This window comes from Tenrec ecaudatus, chromosome 5 (assembly GCF_050624435.1).
Source record: "Tenrec ecaudatus isolate mTenEca1 chromosome 5, mTenEca1.hap1, whole genome shotgun sequence".
NCBI classification, from domain to species: Eukaryota; Metazoa; Chordata; class Mammalia; order Afrosoricida; family Tenrecidae; genus Tenrec; species Tenrec ecaudatus.
Window position 1 is genome coordinate 22,383,922 of NC_134534.1, and position 22,346 is coordinate 22,406,267.

General features: G+C 41.8%; 1 protein-coding gene across 1 annotated transcript in view; it reads left to right on the forward strand.

Annotated features, from left to right (window-relative positions):
• Positions 1-8,336: 8,336 nt before the first annotated feature.
• The window catches only part of EIF3H (eukaryotic translation initiation factor 3 subunit H), a 107,716-nt gene continuing 93,706 nt past the window's right edge, over positions 8,337-22,346 (forward strand). The window contains exon 1 of the mRNA XM_075549344.1: positions 8,337-8,509. Coding sequence (XP_075405459.1) covers positions 8,378-8,509 — 132 coding nt within the window. The 5' untranslated portion in view covers positions 8,337-8,377. The remainder of the gene's footprint in view (positions 8,510-22,346) is intronic.

Here is a 22,346-nt window from a genome sequence, read left to right on the forward strand (position 1 = left end):
CTAACACTACATGAGATTAAGCAATACGGTTTCTCATTATTATTTTCTCAGCATACAGATTGAATAAATGTGGCGAAAGGATACAAGGCTGATGCACACCTTTCCTGATTTTATACCACACAGTATTCCCTTGTTTGAACGTTGCTTCTTGTTCTATGTACAGGTTCTGCCTGAGCACACTGAATTGTTCTGGAATTCCTGTTCTTTGAATTGCTATCCATCATTTCTTATGATCCACATAGCTAAGTGCCTTTGAATAATGTACAGGTAAGCATCTGGTGTCCTCTGCTTTCAGTCAAGATCCATAAGATTTTTAGCAATGATATCCCTTGTGCTATGTCCTCTTCCGAATCCTGCTTGAATTTCTGACAGTGCTCTGTGACCACAACCATGATTTCATTGTCTTCAGCACAATTTTACAGGTGTGTGATATTAATGCTATTGTTTGATAATGTCCATGTTCCATTGGCTCACCTCCCTTTGGAATAGGCACAAACATGGAGCTCTTCCAGTTGGTGGAAAGGTTGTTGTCTTCCCAATTTCTTGGAGTCAAAGGTTGCAGCCTCATCTGGACTGTCCTTTTCCCTCTGTTATTCTAGGAGAATTGAGACCAATTATTTGCCTTGGATGGCCACTTTCAAGGTTCGAAGACCTCAGGAACTATGCATCAAACTAGGAAGTAGAATAGAGGCAGAAAACATGTCACTGTATTCATTAACTGGAATGTTCCATGACATCGTGACCCTCCATCTTCAAACCAAGAAACTCAGTCCCTTGAGGTGTCTGGTTGTACATAACCAGCCTCAGCAACTACTCTTATTTTTGTCTTTGAAAATAAATATATCTATCATTTTTTCTACTTTAACTAATTACAGGCAAACATCTTGTTGTTAACGTTGTTAATGTCATCTGGAGCTTTACTGTGCCTTAGGTCTAGCTCATAAATTTGATGACATTGTGTAGCAATTATAATTGTAATGATGACCGTCTTGGAGAAGGGAAGATGGGGCAGTGGCTGGCCTTTCCTCTTGTTTCCACAGTGGAGAGAGTTTTAAGGAACCCTGGTGGTGCTGTGGGAAGTAGGAAGTTCAAGCCCACCAGCGCTCTGCAGAAGGACATTGTGGCAGCATCTTCCATGGAGGTTACAGCCTTGGGGACCACATTAGGGAGGTCTCCTCTGTCCTGCAGGCTTGCTATGAGTCTGAGTTAACTCAAAGGCAATGGGTGGTGGAGCGAGCTGAGACTCCCCTCCTCTTCTCTGCGTAGTATTGGAGGCGGCATTCCTGATTCTCTTAGGAAGGGCGCCCTAATTTTATGTTTTAGGATAAACATCTTGTAACCATGAGTAACTTTTCCTCAAGGGAACATATGAGGACCTTAAACCATAAGTCTTATTCTTCAGCTTAAAAAAAAAATTCTTCAGCTTTGACACATGAGAAAGCTTCATACCCCTTGCTGAGAAAATAATGTCCACAAGATCTTCCAGAAAACTTGGTTTTAAAAAAAGTGCTGCTTTGCTTTTATGTCTCTCCTAGGATCTAGACACCCCTCTCGGTGCATGTTGCAAATGTACAGTGCCTTCCTGAAGGACAGTAAGTTGAAGAGTCCTAACATTTGCACGCCTTCCCTCACACAAGGCTGGAACGAATGTTACATTGATCTTTTAGTTAGGTTACCAAACTTATTCCACTTGCTGCCCTCTTCTCAGGCGGAAAAATTACCCAATGACCCTCTGACAAAAACTTTTGTAGTAAAACCCATGAACCAGAATAAAAGCCCCTGTTTCTGCAGTCCCCTCGGTGTCCCAGCTCTACCCCCCACTCACCCCGGGGACAGTTTCACCCAGTTTGGGGAAAGACTGCATAGGTAGGTTGGAGAGTCACAAGCAGAAATGCTGCTTAGCTCTTTATCCCACAAGTAAGAAGACACCTTCAATTCAGGTTGCTCAAAGGAATCTTGCCTCCCGTGGAAGTCTCAGAGCAAGCAACATCTGAGTTATAAATTAGAATAAAGTGACAGTTTAAAAAAAAAACCCCAAAAGCAAACCAAACCCTTGCACTCCTTTGAATACCAAGTAGGAAAACAGGGACATTAAAAAATCTCTCTTGGCTCATCTGTAATGTCTTGCCTCCTCCATTTTACTGCATCTAAAGGACTCTAAGTGAGTCTTGGCCAAAAGGAAACAGCTCCAGCACTAGCTGGTTCTAAGGTTCAGACTGGTCACAGCCTGCTGTTCACTGGGCTGTGTTTTCCTGCTGGGCAGAGTTACGATGCCACAAAGGCAGAACTGGACAGACTATTTATTTGTTCTCCTTTGCACTTAGGCATGGCAGGCTACCCTCTGCTTCCTGTGCCCACGCTGGAATCACTCTTGGGCAGAGTCCAGGCCTTGCTTGGTCAGGCCCTCTTCACCCTCTCTCTTTTTGCCAATCTCAAAATTCTATATTTAATTTTGAAATATTTTCAGCAAAATATGGACATGTCCTAAAAACGTTAGTTTCTGTAACAGAGAAGACGAAGAAGATATTTTTTTTTTGGAATCTAGGGTGAATTGCATGTGTACCATGCAATCAGTCCCCAAAATATCATGCTGCCTTTTTGGAGAGTGGAAATGCAGCTTCGTGGCTGCTGTCATTCCTCTTTGTGGGTTCAGATATATGAATGAGCGTTGGTCTGCTGCCCACGTTTGATTCAAAGATACATTTAACAGCAAGTCGGCTGAAAGCCCCGATAAAGCCACGTCTGCTCTAAGAGCTTCTGCAACAAAGAGGCTATCAATAATATAGATATGTACTTAGGAACTTCCGCTTACCAAGTAAGAGCCTCTCTTACTTAGATGTGCATGAACTGCACTTTGTATAGGCTATCTTCTTACTTACCATTGCCTTAATTTTCTGTTTTTTACAGACCAAAGCCAAAAATAGAACCAAGAGCTCCCATGTACTTAAATATCTCTGTTGTTAACATTTCATACATGCTGTCATACTTCATCTTGATCAAAAGATGTATTTTTAGAGTTTTCTGCCCTGCTTGATAGTAAGTTGTAAAGATAATGTCCCTTTACTCCTAAGCAGGAGCTCTGGTAGTGTCATGGGATACGAATTTGACTGATAACCTTGAAGTGAGAAGTTTGAACCCACCAGCTGCTCCGAGGGAGAAATATGAGGCTGTCTGCTTTTGTAAAGATTCAGAGCTTTGGAAACCTGCACTTCTATTATGTCCTATAAGATTGCTAACCTGGAATTGCCTTGATGGTGGTGAGTTTTTGTTTTATCCCTAAATCCATGGCAGTATATTTCCTAAGAACATGGGCATTCTTTTCATAACCCAGTACAATGCACAAATCAGTAGATAGTCTATGTATTTTTCAAATGTGTTTGGAATTTGAGTCCAGGCTATTGCTACTTCACTGTTCCAACTTAATTTGAATGTTATTGCTCTTCATTGTCCCAACCTATAAAATGTAAAGTCCAGAAGTAGGACAGTATTTCCATTTTGTTCCACTTCTGAGATACTTTTAAATTAAGGAAACTTCAAATACATTCAGAGCAGAGGATCTCTAAAGTCATTGAGTCTCCTTAAAAAAAAAACCCTAAAACCTAACTCTTAGACATTATTTCCCTTTAGTGTTGAAATCATATGTGTCTGAATTACCGATTTTTCCCCCTTTAACAAATTGGATTCACTTTGACCCTGCACTTGGTGGGCATGAGAATATTGACCCTTCACAATGCGTGTCACAGAATAATGGCTTTTCATTTGAACAAACTCAAACGTAACACTTTTTCCTTGTACAGGCTGTGTTTTTGGTGTTAATTCTAAGAATTAATTGTCTTTGCTTAACCCCCAATTCAGGTTTTGTCCAGTGTTTTTTTTTAAACAGTTTAATAGCTCTACCTTTTACATTTAAGTCCATGATTCATTTTCAGTTAATTTTATATAAGGTCCAGGTCTTTTTTTTTGTGCCTCCGAATGCCTAATGACTTCAGCAGTTTCTCTTGAAACCATTATGTTTCCTTCACTCCTTTCCCCCCTTTGTCAAAAATGGGTTGCGCGTGTTTGTCTGACTTTATTTCCTAATTTTCTATTCTGTTCTATTGATTGATCTGTCCTTCTCCTTGAAAGCATCACACTGTCTTCTTCGTTGTTGTTGCTCTTGAGTTTTTTCTAACTCATAACACTTCCTTATGCAGGACCATCCTCATAATAGTTGCTATATTTGAACTCATTATTGCAGCCATGCTATCATTTAATGTTTCACTGTTACTTTGAGGACTAAGGTGTACCTGACCCAAGTCATGGTATTTTCATTAGCCTCATGTTTGTGAAAGTTGAACAATGAAATGAGTTAAAAAAGAATCAATATGTACAGATACATAATAATAATAATAATAATAAAAAGAAAGTTGGACAATAAATAAGGGAGATGGAACAAGAATCAATGTTTGAATTGTGGTGCTAGTCAAGAACATTGAAAGTCCCATGGATTACCAAAAGGACAAACAAATCTGTCTTGGAAGAAGTATAGTCAGAACGCTCCTTAGAGGCCAGGATGGTGAGAGTTCATCTCTTGAACTTTGGACATGGTCTCAAGAGAGACCTGTCCTGATTTAAAGAGAGGGAGAGAGAGAGAGAGAGATCCCAAGAGAATGATATCAAGCTTGGTGAAGCTTTTGTGGTGATTAGGTGCCCTCCAGTTTGTTCTGGCTCATGGTGAAGTAGAAGGGCAGTGAAAAAGAGGAAGGATGGTGACAAGATGGATTGACACCCAGTCACTGCACCAATGGGCTCAAACATAAGGGCAATTAGAAGAATGGCACGGGACCAGGCAGTGTTTTGTTCATAAGATTGCTATGAGTGGTGTTAACAAACGCAAAGACAAGGGAACAATAAGTGATCCAAACTGGTGGTGAGGTGGGTGTGGGAGGCCTGGTAGGGCATGATCAAGGGTAAGGTAACAAGAGGTATTGCTGAAACCCAGGTGGGGATGAAGCACGATAGTGGGACAGGAGGAAAGTCAAGGGAGATGGAGGAAAGAGCTGGGAGGCAAAGGGCATTTATAGAGGTCTAGATAAAGGCATGTACATATGCAAATATGTTTATATATGAGGATGGGGAACTAGATCTATGTGCCTATATTTATAGATTTAGTATTAAGGTGGTGGAAGGACATTGGACCTCCACTCAAGTACTCCCTCAATGCACGAATACTTTCTTCTATTAAATTGGCATTCTATGATGCTCACCCTTCTGACACAATTGCTGAAGACAAAGCGGGTGAATAAGCAAATGTGGTGAAGAAAGCTGATGGTGCCCAGCTATCAAAAGATATAGCATCTGGGGTCTTAAAGGCTTGAAGATAAACAAGCAGCCATCTAGTTCAGAAGCAACACAGCCCACATGGAAGAACACACCAGCCTGTGTGATCACGAGGTTCTGAAGGGATCAGTTATGAGGCATCAAAGAACAAAAAATCATATCATTGGCTGCATACCTCCATGATACGATTGCTGAGGACAAACGGGTACATAAGCAAATGTGGCGAAGGAAGCTGATGGTGCCCGGCCATCAAAAAAGATAGTGTCTGGGGTCTTAAAGATTTGAAGATAAACAAGCGGCCATCTAGCTCAGAAGCAACAAAGCCCACATGGAAGAAGCACACCAGCCTGTAAGATTGCGAGATGTCTAAGGGAGCAAGTATAAGGCATCATCAGAATAACAACAAAAAATCTTACCATAGTGAATGAAGGGGGAAGTGCAGAGTGGAGACCCAAAGCCCATTTGTCGGTCAATGGAGATCCCCTTACAGAGGCGTCTAGGGGAGGAAATGAGTCAGTCAGGGTGCGATGTAGCACGGATGAAGAATACAGCTTTTCTCTAGTTCCTAAATGCTCCCCCCACCTCCCACTGTCATGATCCCAATTCTACCTGGCAAGTCTGGCTAGACCAGAGGATGTACACTGGTGCATATAGGAGCTGGAGGCACAGGGAATCCAGGGCGGATGATACCTTCAAGACCAAGGGTGTGAGTGGCAGTACTGGGAGGGTAGAGGGAGAGTGGGTTGGAAAGAGGGAACCAATTACAAGGATTACATGTGACCTCCTCCCTGAGGGACAGACAACAGAAAAGAGGGTGAAGGGAGACGTCAGACAGGGAAAGAGATGACAAAATAATAATTTATAAATTATCAAGGGCTCATCGGGGAGGGGGAAGTGGGGAGGGTGGGGAAAAAAAGAGGACCTAATGCCAAGGGCTTAAGTGGAGAGCAAATGCTTTGAAAATGATGAGGGCAATGAATGTACAGATGTACTTTACACAATTGATGTATGTATGGATTGTGATAAGAGTTGTATGAGCCCCTAATAAAATGTTTTAAAAAAAGATTGCCATGAGTCACAACTGAGTAGACAGCACTCATTAGGGAACTTAACAGGTTCTACAAGCCACAATCAGTAAACAGTAAGTATATAGTCATTGGTTCACATGGGCGCCTCTCTTAGGCAACAACCAAATCTCTTTCTGATCCTCAGCCTTTCAACTACAAGGTCCCAAGGCTGCTCCTTTGTTCTGTCTCACAGACACCTTCCCTCCGCCTCTGGTCTCGGTCTGGGTGCTTTGCTCTCTTTCATGGTCCCCATACTGCAGCCTCCAGTGCCTCTGGTCAGGGTCTCTGCCACTTCAGACAGAGATGTTGAACATGCTCCACTTCCAATGGTCCTGGGATTTCTCCCCGTGTTCCTGCTTCTGAGGTGGCTCTCTCACATATAGGAATGGCTTTGATAGAGGTGTGGTTTTGTCTTTCAGCAGACCAAGCCTCCAAGGAAAAGGAGGGAGAGTTATTTAAGTCACGCCCTCTAGTAAGGTTACATCTACTAAGGATACATCCACCTTAATCCTGTAACAGTGAAAACTCTAAGCTCACTGCCATGAGTGGATTCCCACTCAGAACAACCCTATAGGGTGTAGTAGAACTGTCTCTGTGAACTTCTGAGAATGTATCTCTTTTAAAAAATCATTTTATTGGGGGCTCCTACAACTCTGATCACAATCCATACATGTATGCATTGATTGTGTCAAGCACATTTGTGGCCCTCATCAGAGAATGTAACTATGGTAGTAGAAAGCTATATCTCGACTCACTAGGGTCATTATGAATTGGTGTCAACTTGAGGGCAGTGGGATTAGATATTCAGTGGAGGTGTTGAGGAAGCAGTTGAGGATGCTTATGGTAAATCTGCAGGAGATACAATTTGGGAGTCCTCAGAGCATATACATGATGTTTACAATCCTGAGAATGCATGAGATTACCATAATCAGAAATAAAGATAAGTGAAGGAAGATATTCAAAGACTGTACTTTGGTATTTAAAAATTTGTGAGGGGAATATGATTGAGAGGAAATAAACAAATCTGTGAGTCAGGCAGGAATTCAAGTGAAGGAAGTGCTATGCCTTCTCTGTGTTTGTAGCCAGGATGTTTATATTCATGTCCCCAGTGCCATCAAGTCAGTGGATGTAGGGTAGAATTGCCCATAGGGCTTCGGAGATTTTGTTTACAGTAGAAAGCTCCATCTTTTTGTTGTGGACTGGCTGTTGGTTTCGAACTGCTGACCTATCAAATCACAGGCCAATGCATAATCACTACGCTACCAGGGTGTTCAGATTAATTTCCTAAATTCAATTCTATGGCATATGGCTGATTTCTTAATTTACTTTATATTTATAATGGGCCATAAATTAGCATGGTTTTTAGGGAGTAATATGTTGTATCTGCATCAACATAATGATATAAAATTGCACAACATAGTGATGTGTTTGGTTTTTATACTCATGTAAATTTCTAGATTAGCAGGGAGGAACCATTAGTTCAGGTAATTCCGATTACAGTTCCTATGTTTGGATTAATTCATGTATCAATTGTCTTAAAACGATTCCTGTCTAAAATTATGGGAGACAAGATGCAATACTGGCTTACTGAATGACACTGGGCAAATCACATCTACATTTCCACCCCTTGTAGTGAGAGCTAGTGACATGTCCCAGAATTTATAAGGTTGCAATTGAGAGTAATGCGGGAAATTAAAAGGGCACGCATTCTTATGTAAGAGACGCTACACAGATGCGAGCTACAGTGTTATCTTGATCATTTTATTAACGCAGAACGTGGAAAACATTTTTGGCTAGAGATGTAAGAAGAACAGGCATGCGCAAAAGCTAGGAGGCAGAGGAGCGCGCTGGGGAAGGACAAAGGCGGGGCCCTGTGTCGGCCACGCCTCCAAGCAAAGCGCCAGGAACGCCGGCCTGTTTATGACGTCACGCGAGGGTTGTACTTCCGCTTCCGGTGGTTTAGTTTCTCTTCTTCCTGTCCGGCTGGAAAGATGGCGTCCCGCAAGGAAGGCACTGGACCAGCAACCACCACCTCCACCTCTGCGACCGGCGCTGCAGGGAAGGGCAAGGGCAAAGGCGGCTCCGCAGACTCGGCCGTGAAACAAGTGCAGATCGATGGCCTGGTGAGTTGCGTCCGGCTTCCTGGTGCCCACGTGGGGAGCGCGGCCACGCGCGTTTTCGTGCCGCCTGCTGTCTGGGCTTGGGGAGCCTGGGCCAAAGTGTTCCCCTCGCTCTCTCCTCCTGAGCCTCACTTTGTGTTCCGTGGACACGGCATCCTGCTCTGCCTTCTGACGGGAGCTGAGCGTTGGGAAAAGGGAGCCAGGCTAGAGGCTTCTGTAACAGATGCTTGGCAGTCTTGGAGACACTCGTTTGCATCTGGAGAGTTCTGGGAGACTAGTAGGTGAGGGAAGTGTCGAGAAGGATCTAGGACCCTGCCTTAGGGCCCTTGGAAAGTGGAGGGTGTGGGAAGGTTTTCACTGCTTCTGTGTGGGATCTGACTAATGCAACTTACTAGTATACAGCCACCTTTTCAGCACATTACCTGAAAACTACATAATCGCAACAAAAAAGAGAATTGCCTTACCTGTCTGTAGTGGTTGAGGTTTGTGAACTAGGTCGCCTAAGGCCGTCTGTGCCAAGGGAATGGTCTAGGCCCGGAGGAGGCAAGTGTAGAGTGATGGGAACTGTTCTGTTGTTTCCAAGTAAACTGCTGTGTACCACCTTCTAGCCATCCTTTTTGAAAGCCTTCCTGTCCCCCTTTAAAAATCATTTCCTTTGATTTTGCACACCTGTGATAAAAAGTTTATTTTCTGCTACTACAGGTCTTCTACTTTTGTAATAAGGTAGTCTTCTATGATTTATTGAAATAATTTAATCGCAAGGAGCTATGTGTATGTGAAGGAGCCCTGGAGTATGGGCCCTTGGCTCCTCATCAGAAAGTGGGCAGTTGGAACTGAGCAGCCAGCCATTCTGTGGAAGAAAAGACCTATTTGATGGGCGATTGTAAAAAATTTAACTTAGCAAACCCTACTGAGCAGTTCTACTTGGTCTTTTAGAGTCACTGAGTAGCATACAACATGACAATGTTAATGTGGAAACTATCCATAATTTCAATATTTTAACCTGTTGAACTTGTAAATTAAAATGGGAAGTATAAGCTAGTAAACTGGATGAGTAAGAGCCTTTCAGTCTTCTGAGTTCTGCCACTTACGAGTTCTGTGATCTTAGGCAAGCTAGATTTCCTAAGCCTCACTTCCTCTGTCTAATGGGGATGAGATGTAGGTAGGCTATGGAGTTGCTGACAATTTATATGATATATAGTAAATTGTTAGTGTGAAGGTCATTATTATTATAAGCATAATGCCTATGGATAGCAGGGTTTGAAAGAGGTAGCAAGTAGTTTGGAAAATCCTTGACTTCTCCACTTATTGTCATTAGCACAGTATTTTGTAAATATCTATTCTACTAACAATTTGCCTGCCCCACTGAAGGCAGCAGTGTGCTCAAGACTAGCATATCTTTAGAGATTGACAATCTGTTGGAAGAGGACCTGAAAGTAAGTATCTAGTTTACTTACTAAATGTAATGTCTTCAGTGACTTTGGGTCCCAAACCACTCTTACTACCGTGGAGTCGATCCTGATTTATTGTGACACTATGGGATAGAGTAGAATTACCCCATAGTGTTGCCAATGCAGTAAATCCTAACAGGGGCAAAAAGCCTCCTCCTTCTCAGGAGCAACTGGTGGGTTTGCATGCCTGACCTTGTAGTTAAGCAGCCCAATATTTAGAGGTAGGTAATTAGCAAATATTTTAGGGCCTTTTACTAAGTATTGAGCACTGTTTGACAAGATGAATGATAACAGGACACCATTAACTCTGTCCTCGGTGTTGTACGAGGCTGGTGGATTAAAGTTATTGTGGGGCTTCAGCAAGACCAAGAGACTTTTTCTCAATTTTTTATTCACTATTTTGTGCTAGGTGCAGGGGATACCTGTGCAAATGACTGCTCTGTGTTTATGAACTAGACGTTGGTGTACATGGAGTAAATCCAGAATTGGCTCGCTCTTGCATAATTTCTGCACATAAATGTCCTGTAGATCCCTCAGATTTGATACACTCAAACTAAATTTAGAACTTTAAACCCTTCTCTCTCTCTGTTCTCTTTGTCTGGCTTACTCGTAATTGTCCTAGTGAGGAGCCGTGGAGTTGGTTCTGATTCATAGTGACCTCGCGTACAATAGTTGTTAGGTGCCACAGAGTTGCTTCTGACCCACCAGAACGAAGCACTGCTCAGTCCAGCGCCATCCTTACAGTTGTCCTCACAGCTGTTCCTGTGCTTGAGCCCATTGCTGCCACCACGGTGTCATTTCCTTTCATTAAGAGCTATCCTCCTTTTTACTGTCCCCTCTACTGAGCATGTTGTTACTCTTCCAAAAACAAAGCAAAAAACCCCAAACTCATTGCCTGCAAGTCTGTTCTGAGTCCAAGTGACCGTGTAGGCCAGGGTAAGGGGATTTCCAAGGCTGCACATCTTTGCAGGAGCAGAAGCCACATCTCTTGTTGTGGGGCAGCTGATGGGTTCCAACTGCTGTTTTGAGTTGGCAGCTGAGTGCTTAATTCCTGTACTGCCAAGGCTCCTTTAAAGAGGGAGGAAATTCACATAAGAGATAAATAGTGCCATCCAGTTGACTTGGGTCGGCAACACAACGTGTAACAGAACACCACTGGTTGTGCCTCATCCTTGCATCCCAGTCGTGGCAGCTATTGTGTCGTTCTGTCTCGTGGAGGGTCGTCCCCCTTTTGGCTGACCCTTTGCTAAGCATGCTGTCCCTTTCCAGGGATTGTTCTCCCTGACAACTTGGGCGAAGTAGGTGAGACAGTCTCCTCTCTTCTAGGACATTTTGACTGTTCTTTCTCCAACACAGACCAATTCTTACTTTCTCATTAATCATGACCTTGGTTAGTCAAGTGATTTCATCTTACTAGGCCTCACTTTTGTCTTTTTCCACACGGGCATGAAGATAGAGTGTTTCTAAGGATTGTGAGAATTAGATGAGGTACGTAAAGTGCTGAGCATGGCACCCATTTCCTAGTGAATACTGCTCAGTTCATCTTTCAAACATTCACTTCATGTGAGAGTTCGGATCTGTTTACTCCTTCCTTGGGTGGCTTCAGGGACTTCCCACTTTGTTTCCAGTTCAAGAGTGAGTCCTTGCTTTTAATTTTGATTCTTTCTGCCCTTCGTAGGAACTACACATTCCTGCACTGTGGGGCTTTTCACAGAATGAGCTCTTCCCTTTGTTCATGAAGTGCTGCTTGTAATTTCTCTCTGGTTGATGTCTATGGAATTAAAGATGTGATTTATGTACTTATCTCTTCCCCTTTAGTTTTTTTGTGTTCTGTACCGATTTGGAATCGGTATACTCTAGATGTGTTTTGTTTTTCATTTATTTTTTAATAAATACTTACTGATTGCCTACCATGTAGCAAATTTAGTCTTGCTAGATGCTGAAAAGGAACCCTGGTGGTGTAGTGGCTGTGCATTGAACTGCTCACTGCATGGTCAGTAGTTCAAAACCACCAGCTTCTCTGTCGAAGAAAGATGAGGCTTTCTACTCCCTTTAAGAATTAAAGTTTCAGAAACCCAAAGGGGAGTTCTACCCTTCCCTATCGGATCCCTATGAGTCGGAACTGATGGCGGTGGATTGGTTGAGGTGCTGGGAGTGTTTTGGCGAGCAAGCTGTACAGCCTCATTCTCATGACCACTCTTCGCCTTGTCTAGACATGGAGGAGCCAGAAAGCCATAGTCAGCCCGATATGTAATTGTGTTTGTTCTTGGCACTTTGGCATCGGCCAAGCCCAACTCTTGTATTCTTGCATCTTTCCTTCCCTACCTGTGGTCTCATTTTATCTGCTCTTCTGGGTCTTTATTATTCACTTTCCTTCAGCTTAATGAACTTAAACTTCACCTTATTCTTTTTGCTCTTGCCCTAACTCTGTTTTATTCTTAGATCCCCTTTTCTTTTCTCTTGAAGTCAGAATGGTTAAAAAAAGTCTGTAATTTAGTCTTTGATCCCCATCCCCCAGAACTCACTGTCAAACCCAGCACCACCAGTTCGTTGAATCAGGATTTCTAAAAGACCCCTGAGAACATTGGCAAATAACTTAAAAAAAAATCAACTATACATGCAAAAGTTCCTTTAATGTAAAATATAAATGATAAAGTAAACACCTAGTTGAGCCCCAATCGACTTGAGAAATAAAACATAAGAAATACCTTTCTAATGCCTTCTCCATTTATCTTCTTCCCCCACTTTCTGAAATTTGTGTTAATATGTTTTCCCTTTTACCCTCATAGCATTGTATCCCTAAATCCCTTTTTAAGATTAGTGGGTACTGTGAACAGGTCATTTATTTTTAGTACTTTGTGGTATTCTGTGAATATAATAACTTCACATTCTACTGTTAGAGGACAGTTAAACAGCTGCTTTCCTTCTCTTTTATACAAGTGACGGAGCAGCTCTACCCTAACACACAGGGCCACCAGGATACCTGAAGTTTTTCTTCATAATAACTGAACATGTACAAGGTTCTTTTGGGTAAATAGCTCATCTCACTGCTGTCGAGTTGATGTTGACTCATAGTGACTCCAGAGGACAAGGTAGAACTCCCTCTGTGGGTTTCCTGTTGTTTTTTTTATTTAAATACTTTTATTGAGGGCTCTTACAGCTCTTATCACAATTCACACATATATCCATGGGTCAAGCACATTTATACATAAATTGCCATCATCATTTTCTTTCTATTTTAGCCCTTGATATCAGCTCTTCATTTTTTTCCCTTCCCCTCATGAACCATTGATAAATTATTATTTTTCATATCTTACATCGTCTGCTGTCTCCCTTCACCCAGTTTTCTGTTGTTCGTCCCACCTGGGAGGGGATTATATGTTGATTCTTGTGATCAATTTCTCCTTTCTCACCCCACCTTCCCCTTCCCCTCTTGGTATATCTGTTCTCATTATTGGTCCTGAAGGGTTTATCGGTCCTGGATTCCCTGTGTTGCAAGCTCTTACCTGTAGCAGTGCATATGTTCTGGTCTATCCAGATTTGTAAGGTAGAATTGAGGTCATGATAATGGGGAGGAAACATTAAAGAACTGAGGAAAGTTGTATGTTTCATCGCTGCTCTACTGCGCCCAGAATGGCCCGTCTCTTCCTTCTGACCCTTTTGTAAGGGGATGTCCAACAGTCTACAGATAGGCTTTTGGTCTCCACTCTGCACCCCTCCCCACACACCCCCAATTCACATTGGTATGATTTTTGTTCTGGATCTTTGATGCCTGATACCTGATCCCATCGACATCTTGTGATCACACAGGCTAGTGTGCTTCTTCTATGTGGGCTTTGTTGCTTCTGAGCCACATGGTTGCTTGTTTACCTTCAAGCCTTTAAAACCCTAGACACTGTCTTTTGATAGCCAGGCACCATCACTTTTCTTCACCACATTTTCTTATGCATCCATTTTGTCTTTAGCGATTGTGTTAGGAAGCTGAGCATCACAGAATGCCGGATTATTAGGACAAAGTGTTCTTGTGTTGAGGGAGTACTTGATTCGAGGCCCAATGCCCATCTGTTACCTTAATACTTAACATATAAATATAAGGACGTAGATCTATTTTCCAATCGTCATGTAAAAATATGTTTACATATGTGCATGCCTGTATTTAGACCTCTGTAAATGAGGCTGTACTTCTTTATAGGAGTAGAAAGCCTTGTTTTTCTCCCATGTTGCTGCTGGTGGTTTCAGACTGCAGACCTTGCAGTTGGCAGCTCACCATACTCCTTAGGGTGAGTACATGACAAACTTTAGTACATGATTGAGTACCGATGGTATTAAAGGAAGGAACACAGGCTTCACTGAAGGCATTGGCAGAAAATAAGACTCCAAAAATTGATAGAATAACAATTGAGATGCTTCAATAAATGAATACAGCACTAGAGGTAAACGGAAGAAAGGATGAAGTCAGAGAGCCTGAGAGAAAACTTCAAAGGGCATGTTGAGAAGACAAAGTAACATACTATAATGAAATGCGCAAAGACCCAGAGTTTGAGAAAAACAAGAACATGCTCAGCCTATCTTAAACTGAGAACTGAAGAAAAAAGCCAAGCCTCAACTCTCAGTCCTGCAAGACTCCATGTGTAAAATACTGAATGATGCAGGAAACATCAAAAGAAGACGGAGTGAGCACACAGCCACTCTACCCCCCGTTAGTGCATATTCCACAATTTCAGGAGGTAGCATATGAGCAAGAACCAAGGCAATGAAGGAAGAAGTTGAAGCTGCAATGAAAATGTTAGCTAAAAATAACACACCACTCCTCCCTCCAAAGCCCCCCAAAACCAAACCACATTCACTGCCATTGAGACAGTGGCGACTCATAACAACCCTGTAGGTTTAGGTGGAACTAACTACCCTTTGAGTTTCTGAGACAAACTCTTTATGGGAGTAGAAAGCCCCATTTTTCTCCCGAGGAATGGCTGGTAGTTTCGAACTGCTGACCTCACAGGATAACACAGTCACTATGCCACTATGGCTCCTTTCCAAAAACAAGGTTCCAGGAATTGATGAAATACCAATTGGATTATTTCAGCAAGCTGATGAAAAAACGGGAGTACTCTTTTTTTTTTTTTTAATGCCAGGAAATTGGGAAGACAGCTTCTAGAACGACTGACTGAAAGAAATCCATATTTGTACCCATTCCAAAAAAAAAGGTGATCCAACAGAATCCACAAATTATAGAACAATATCAGTGATCATGTGCAAGTAAAATTTTGCTGGAAATAATCCAACAATGGTTGCAGCTGAACTTTGAGAGGGAGCTGCCAGAGGTTCCGGCCGGTTTCAGAAGAGGGTTGAAACAAGGACTATCCTTGCTAACATCAGCTGGATCTTGACTGAAAGCAGAGAATACCAGAAAGATGTGTACTTGTGTTTCATTGACTAGGCCAAGACATTTGAATGTGTGGATCATAAACTATGGATAATTTTGAGAATGATGGGAATTCCAGAACATTTCATTATGCTTTTGCAGAACTTACATACAGATAAAGAGAAAGTTGTGAGAACAGAACAAGGGACTATTTCATGGTTTAAAATCAGGAAAGGTATGGAACAGAGTTATCTTCTCATCATACTTATTAAGTCTCTTGTGCTGAGCAAATAATTGAGATACTGGGTTATATGAAGAAGAATGGGGCATCGGAATTGGAGAAAGGCTTATTAACAGTCTTCAATATGCAGATGATGCAATCTTGCTTGATGAAAGTGTCGCGCGCTCAGTCTCGCCAGCAAGAAGGACATGCCACAACAGGATTCTTCCACAGGCGTTTAATGCGGGTTCGATTTGCAGATGCGGAAAAAGACCCCGAAGCCCCAAACTACTGCTGCTTATATGCACTCTATGGGGACGTGCTGTGCATTGATTGGTGCGTTCGCCAGAACCCTTATTAGCATACTCCAGGGTGGAGTTATGACTATTTCATCTAAGCAGTGCGCATGCTCTAAGTGGTTGTTTACCACTTAACTGGGCCACTGCCCTGACTGCCCGGCGCCATCTTGTAATGGCAGCGAGAGCTGCGGCTTCCCACAATGAAAGTAAGGAGGACTTGAAGCATTTGATGAAGATAAAGGATTGCATCCTCCAGTATAGATGACAACTCCATGTAAAGAAAATGCAAGTCCTCACACTGGACCAGTAGGCTACATCATGACAAATGTATTAAAGATTGAAGTTTTCAGTCAAAGATTTTGTTGTACTTGGATCCATAATCATTGCTCATGGAAGCAGCAGTCAAGAGTTAAAAAGATGTATTGCATTAGGGAACTCTGTACAAGTAATCTTTAGAGTATTGACGATCAAGGATGGTCCTTTGAAGACTAAGTGCATAGAATAGATGTATTTGAATTGCCGGTGAGGACTATTGAAAGGACCACGGACTGCTAAATGAATGGACAAGCCATCTATCTGTATTGCAAGAAGTAAGGTGAGAAGCAGGAGGCAAAACTTTGTTTTACATACTTTGGACATACTGTCAGAAGAGACCGGTCCCTGGAAAAGGACCTCATGTTTGGTAAAGTGGGGTGGCAACAATGAGGAAGGCCCGCCATGAGATAGAATGACATCAATGGACTGAGGCTTGGGAACATTTGTGAGGATGGTGCAGGACCAGGCATTGTTTCATTCTGTTGTGCACAGGGTCACTATGGGTCGGAGCCGAGTTGATGGCACTTAATAATGGAGCAAATGGAAAGCTGAGAAAGACAGAAAATGGTGCATTTAAAAAATAGGTCCCTCACCCCTAGTATCACCCTCCCCCAACAACATTCACTCTCCCCTTTGACACGTTTTGAATTCATTCTAGCTTTTGTTATTTAATCTTTTCAACTGGAGATTTTAAGAAAATGTTTCGTTATTGTTGGTTTTTTGGTGTGCATCATTTTCTTTCTATGAAATCCAGGATAGGTAAATGTATAGAGAGTTTAACTTTATTACGTTTCTTGGGGTTATGGCAGGTGAGGTTCAGGGGACATGAGGATCTAACAAGTACTAAAGAAGAAAAAGTTCTAAAATTGATTGTGATGACTGCTCAAATTCGTTTAGTACTTTTAAACTTTGATTTGTACGATAGATATATGAATTACATGTCAATAAAAGTGTTAAAAAACAAAACCAAAACCTCTGTAGCAGGAGTTCTGTTCTGTAACATGTACGACTGCCTGTTGTTCGTCAACACTGGCAACAGTTTTGGTTTTAGATGCCTTGCACATTAAAAACACTTAAGTATTTGTGAGTTGATTATTGTGTTTTTGTTTACTAGTTTACTTGGGGGGGAAGTACGTGTGTTAATTGCTCTTATTGTTTATAAGGCTGTAGGATTGCTTGACTAGATTATTTCTCATGCTTACAGCAGCTTTTGGGATAGCTCTTATTCGTGTTATACTTAGCTGGACGGTTATTCGGGCCAAATGAGAAAGTGCTGGTGGAAGTGCTTTGTAAACTGAGATGAATATTTCCTATGTGTTAAGGATTTATGCTATGCTGTCACATATATTGCTGTATACTTTTAAAAATGATGTTGTATGAAGTTACAGAGACTAGATAACAGCTTGCTCAACATTTATAGAACGGAAGCTCTTGTTTGAAAATCTAGTCCCTGGAAGGACATAGTTTGACCTTTTCATTGTAATGTTTTAAACAAGAAACAGTTACTTGGCTTGGGCGTTCGTCTCAAGGCTATTACGTCAGTGGGGAAAAACTTGCTTCCTGTGTCTGAATTTGTCACTTACATGACTTGGAAACCAGCTTGAGCACCAAAACATGTTATTGTTGAATTTCATTTATAACATTCCATAATTTAGTGTCTCTTTAATCACAGCATTTAAAAATTCATTTTATTGGGGCCTCTTACAGCTCTGATTATCATCCATCCATCCATCCATCCATCCATTGTGTCAAGCACATTTGTACATTTGTTGCCCTCATCATTCTCAAAACATTTGCTTTCTACTTGAACCCTTGGTATCAGCTCCTCATTTTCTCCCCTCTCTCCCACTCCCCTTCTTTCACGAACCCTTGGTAATTTATAAATTATTATTTTGCTATGTCTTACACTGTCTGATGTCTCCCTCCACCCACTTTTCTGTTGTCCGTCACCCAAGGTTGGGGTTATATGTAGATCATTGCAATTGGTTCCCCCTTTCTACTCCACCTTTCCTCCACCTTCCCAGTCTTTCATCTCACCTGGATTCCTTCAAGTTGCCATCTGTACCTGTATACATCCTCTGATCTAGCCGGATTTGTAAGGGAGAATTGGGATCATTATAGTGGTGGGTAGGAAGTATTAAAGAACTAGAGGAAAGTTGTATGTTTCATCATTGCTACACTGCACCCTGACTGGCTCCCCCCGCGACCCTTCTGTAAAGGGATATCCAGTTGCCTGCAGATGGGCTTTGGATCCCCACTCCGCACTCCCCCTCATTCACAATGATATGATTTTTTTGTTCTTTGATGCCTGATCCCTGATCCCATCAACACCTCATGATCACAGGCTGGTGTGCTTCTTCCATGTGGGCTTTGTTGCTTCTGAGCTAGATGGCCGCTTGTTTATCTTCAAGCCCTTAAGATCCCAAACGCTATATCTTTTGATAGCCGGGCACTGTCAGCTTTCTTCACATCTGCTTATGCACCCGGTTTGTCTTCAGTGATCATGTTGGGAAGGTGAGCATCTCAGAGTGCTGGATTATTAGAACAAAGTATTCTTGCATTGAGGGAGTACTTGAATAGAGGCCCATACATATACGCACATAGGTCTATTTCTCCATCCTCACATGTAAATATATTTACATATGTACATGCCTGTAGTTAGACCTCTATAAATGCTCTTTGCCTCCTAGTTCTTTCCTCTATTTCCTTTCCTTTTGTCCCACTATCATGCTCAGCCTTCATTTGGGTTTCAGTATTTTCTCGGTTACATTGCCGTGGATCAAGCCCTACCAGGTCTCTTATACCCTCTTTGCCACCGATTTTGGATCACTTGTTGTTCCCTTACTTCCTTTCCCCTACTTCCCCCTCCTATGTGGCCCCAGAACCATTGGTCTTGTTTTCTCCTCCAGATTGTTTATCCCGCCTATCTTATCTAGGTAGACCTGCAGAAATAATAACATGCACCAAAACAAGACATAGCAAAAGAAGGCAACAAAAGAAAACAATGACAAAACCAAAATAATGGCCTAAAAAAAAAAAGAAGAAAAGCCTGTAAATGGTTCAAGGTCTGTTTGTTGACCTTTAGGAGTGTTTTCTTGTTGAGTCTGATAGGGTCCCAGGCCTTGGCCCCAAAGTGAATTTTTGGTATTCCCGCTCTGCTCCCCTTGCTGTTTTGTTGAACCTCCTTAGTGTTTTGCCTTGGTGTGGTGGGGTCAGATCGGGTGCACTTCCCTCTCCAGTGTTGTTCCCCGTAGGGCTATGGGTCAGTAGGGGATGTCGTGGGGCTGATCATATGGTCCTCTCTGTTGATTGGCTGCTCTCAGTGGGAATAGTGTCCTCAAGGCTTGGTGGGCCAGGATGTGCTCCACTCACTCTTCCTCCCCCTTCATTTGCTCCTGTGTGCTCTGATCAGGCATGTCCCTCTCCCTTAGCCATAGCTCCAGTGCTGTTCTCTGAAGTAAATTCTTCCGGGGATGGGGGGGGGGGGGGTCCTGTCCACGTAGTTGGGATTGGGTCTGGCCCCTGAGACTTCTCTACTGGTTCCCTGCTTCATGCCGGTATGGTGCATTCACATCTTGGAGCACCAGGTTTAAGTCTGGTCCTCTTTCCCTCTAATCACAGCATTTTGAACACGTATTAACCATGTTTTGATGACTTAGTATTTTTAAGAACTTACGTCATTGACTCATGCTGGACCAATAGGCCTTAAGCCATATAAATGTTGTTTCTGTGAATGCTCTGTGACTTGGAATTTTCGATGCAGTGACTGTAGCTGATCTTTCTCTGAAGGTGCCGTTTTAAAGTAATATTTCCATCTTCCCATTTGATTTCGAGTTTTTTTTCATTGTGGATGAAAAAACAAACAAACAATGGGGCTTTCTACTCCTGTGAAGAGTATAGTCTTAGAAATTCAGTGGGGCAGTTCTAACCCTGTCATAATCTTTCTGTGAATCTGTCTTATAATCTTGCTGTGAGTCCGCATTGACTCATGGCAGTGAGTGAGTGAGTGGATGAAAAAGTAGGTAATTTACTTTGTTAGAATTGTTTTTTGCATGAGAGCAAGCACAAACCAAGAATTAAATGTCTAGTCTGACATTTAGATTGCTTAGTTATATTGTTTGCTTAGGCAAGCTAGTGTTGTGTAGCTTTCTTTAACAGAAGAAAATGGTTGACACATTTTTGTGTGAGGGGTCTTAAAAAATATGGAATAGAATGTGTTAAGAAAAGATTATACCTGGATTTCTAATTTGTTTCGCAATAAAATAAACATGTACTAACTTCTTCTAACACCTCTGAACAGGACCTAGTTTTTGGCATTAAGACTAGGACATCAGTTTGGAAAGTGCCCTTATCAGAGCAACATGAATTCTGCTAAAATTGAAGCAAGTACCAACAACAAATTTACATGGAAGGTTGGGAATGATGAAATCCTTAATGCTGTACAAAGAGATTGTGGGGACAAACAAATGAGCAGTTTAGAAATGGCTTTCTGGTCTTGGGAAAGGCCAAGATGCTGCTGCGGAGGAAGCCTGCAGTGGCAGACCATGCCATCAGTTTCCATGCTGTAACTAAAGACGACTAATGAGTCACAGCACAGACAGTACAGTGACTAGCATCAGAGGCATCTCTGTTGGTTTTGCTTCTATACCTCTGACTGGAAACTTAAAGTCAAGCAAACTTTCTGCTCAGGGAGGACCAAAGCTGAAAAACGTTAAGGGAAGGCGAGAGTAGCCGGTGTTAGAAGGAGGTGCTGCCGCTTGGTGGAAATACTTTGTTACAGGACAAGGGGGATCTGCTCCCTAGGGATTCTCAGGCTGTGGACCTTAATGGGAACAGAGCATCTTTCTCTTGAGAGGCGGCTGGTGGGTTTGAACCGCTGACCTTATAAATTAGCAGCCAACACTTAGCTCATTATGCCAGCAGGGCTCCCTTTAATTCAGATATTGCAGGAAAAGTCTCCAAAACATTCACTTATTTAAAAATAAAGAAGGTCTTTGCTAGATCTTATTTCTTCTATTAACTTCTCTCACCTTTATTTTACCAGGTCTACTTTGCATATTTCTTTATAGTAAAGCTTCCAATTTTAGCATTTACACGAAAATGTTTGCATTTATTTTCCCAATTAATTCACAGTTTTGTTTTTGTAAATATTTAAATTGTACCCAGCGTATTCATTTGGCAATGCATGGGAAAATATAGTGAAAGAGAAGATAGGATTATTTTTTTCTGGTAAACTGCTATGTGTAGAAGATCTTCCATCAACTGGATATGTCCTATAAAGATTAGGTTTAATAACAAACTGCAGTGTATTCTATAAACTCATCTGTTTGATGACAAGCAATTTGATTAAACTTACCCAAGAAGGCTTCAAAAATGTATGTAAAAATAGAATGAAAAGAAAATGGAATTTTCATGAGGTTTTTGAAGCCCCCTTATATATACACCAGAGAAGTAGGTGCTATTTTTGCTCAAGGCGGTGGCAAATTTAAGCATGACTGAAAAAACGTATTCATTCATTCAAAAAAATAGTGGCAGCTCTGTATTGGCTTCGTTGAAACAGTTTTTGTTTTTAATCCTTTGGATCTGAACATCAATACAAATTGTGGGGTCCGATTCTCACTAGCCTGTCTTCTTGGAAGCCAAAAGAAACCCCCCCAAACATAAGCTCACCGTCATTGAGTTGATTCCAACTCTTAGGTGTTCTTCTTTTATTTTTGCTTCGAGTTGTATTTTAGCAAGTACTGGCTTCTTTTAAGAAAGCCGAAAGAAACTAATCGAAACACCAGAAAATCACATGTGGTTGTTGTCAGTGCTTAGTCAGTTCCAACAGACCGTTCTGGCATCTGTGATCCATAGAGGAATCTGCGCCAACTCGTTGATTCAAATGCATCAATTTTCTCTTCAGTCTTTCTTACTTATTGTCCAACTATCACATATTTATGAGGCAGTTAAATACTCGAGTCAGGCACACCTTAGTCCTCAAAGTGAAACTTTTGCTTTTTTAACACTTTAAAGATGTCTTGTGCATCAGATTTGCCTAATGCAATATGTCATTTGCTTTCTTGACTGCTAAGTCTATGAGCATTGCTTGTCGATCCAAGAAAAATGAAACTTTTGACATCTTCAGTCTTTTCTCTGTCATGACGTTGCTTATTGATCCAGTTGTGAGGACATTTGTTTGCTTTCTTTTTTT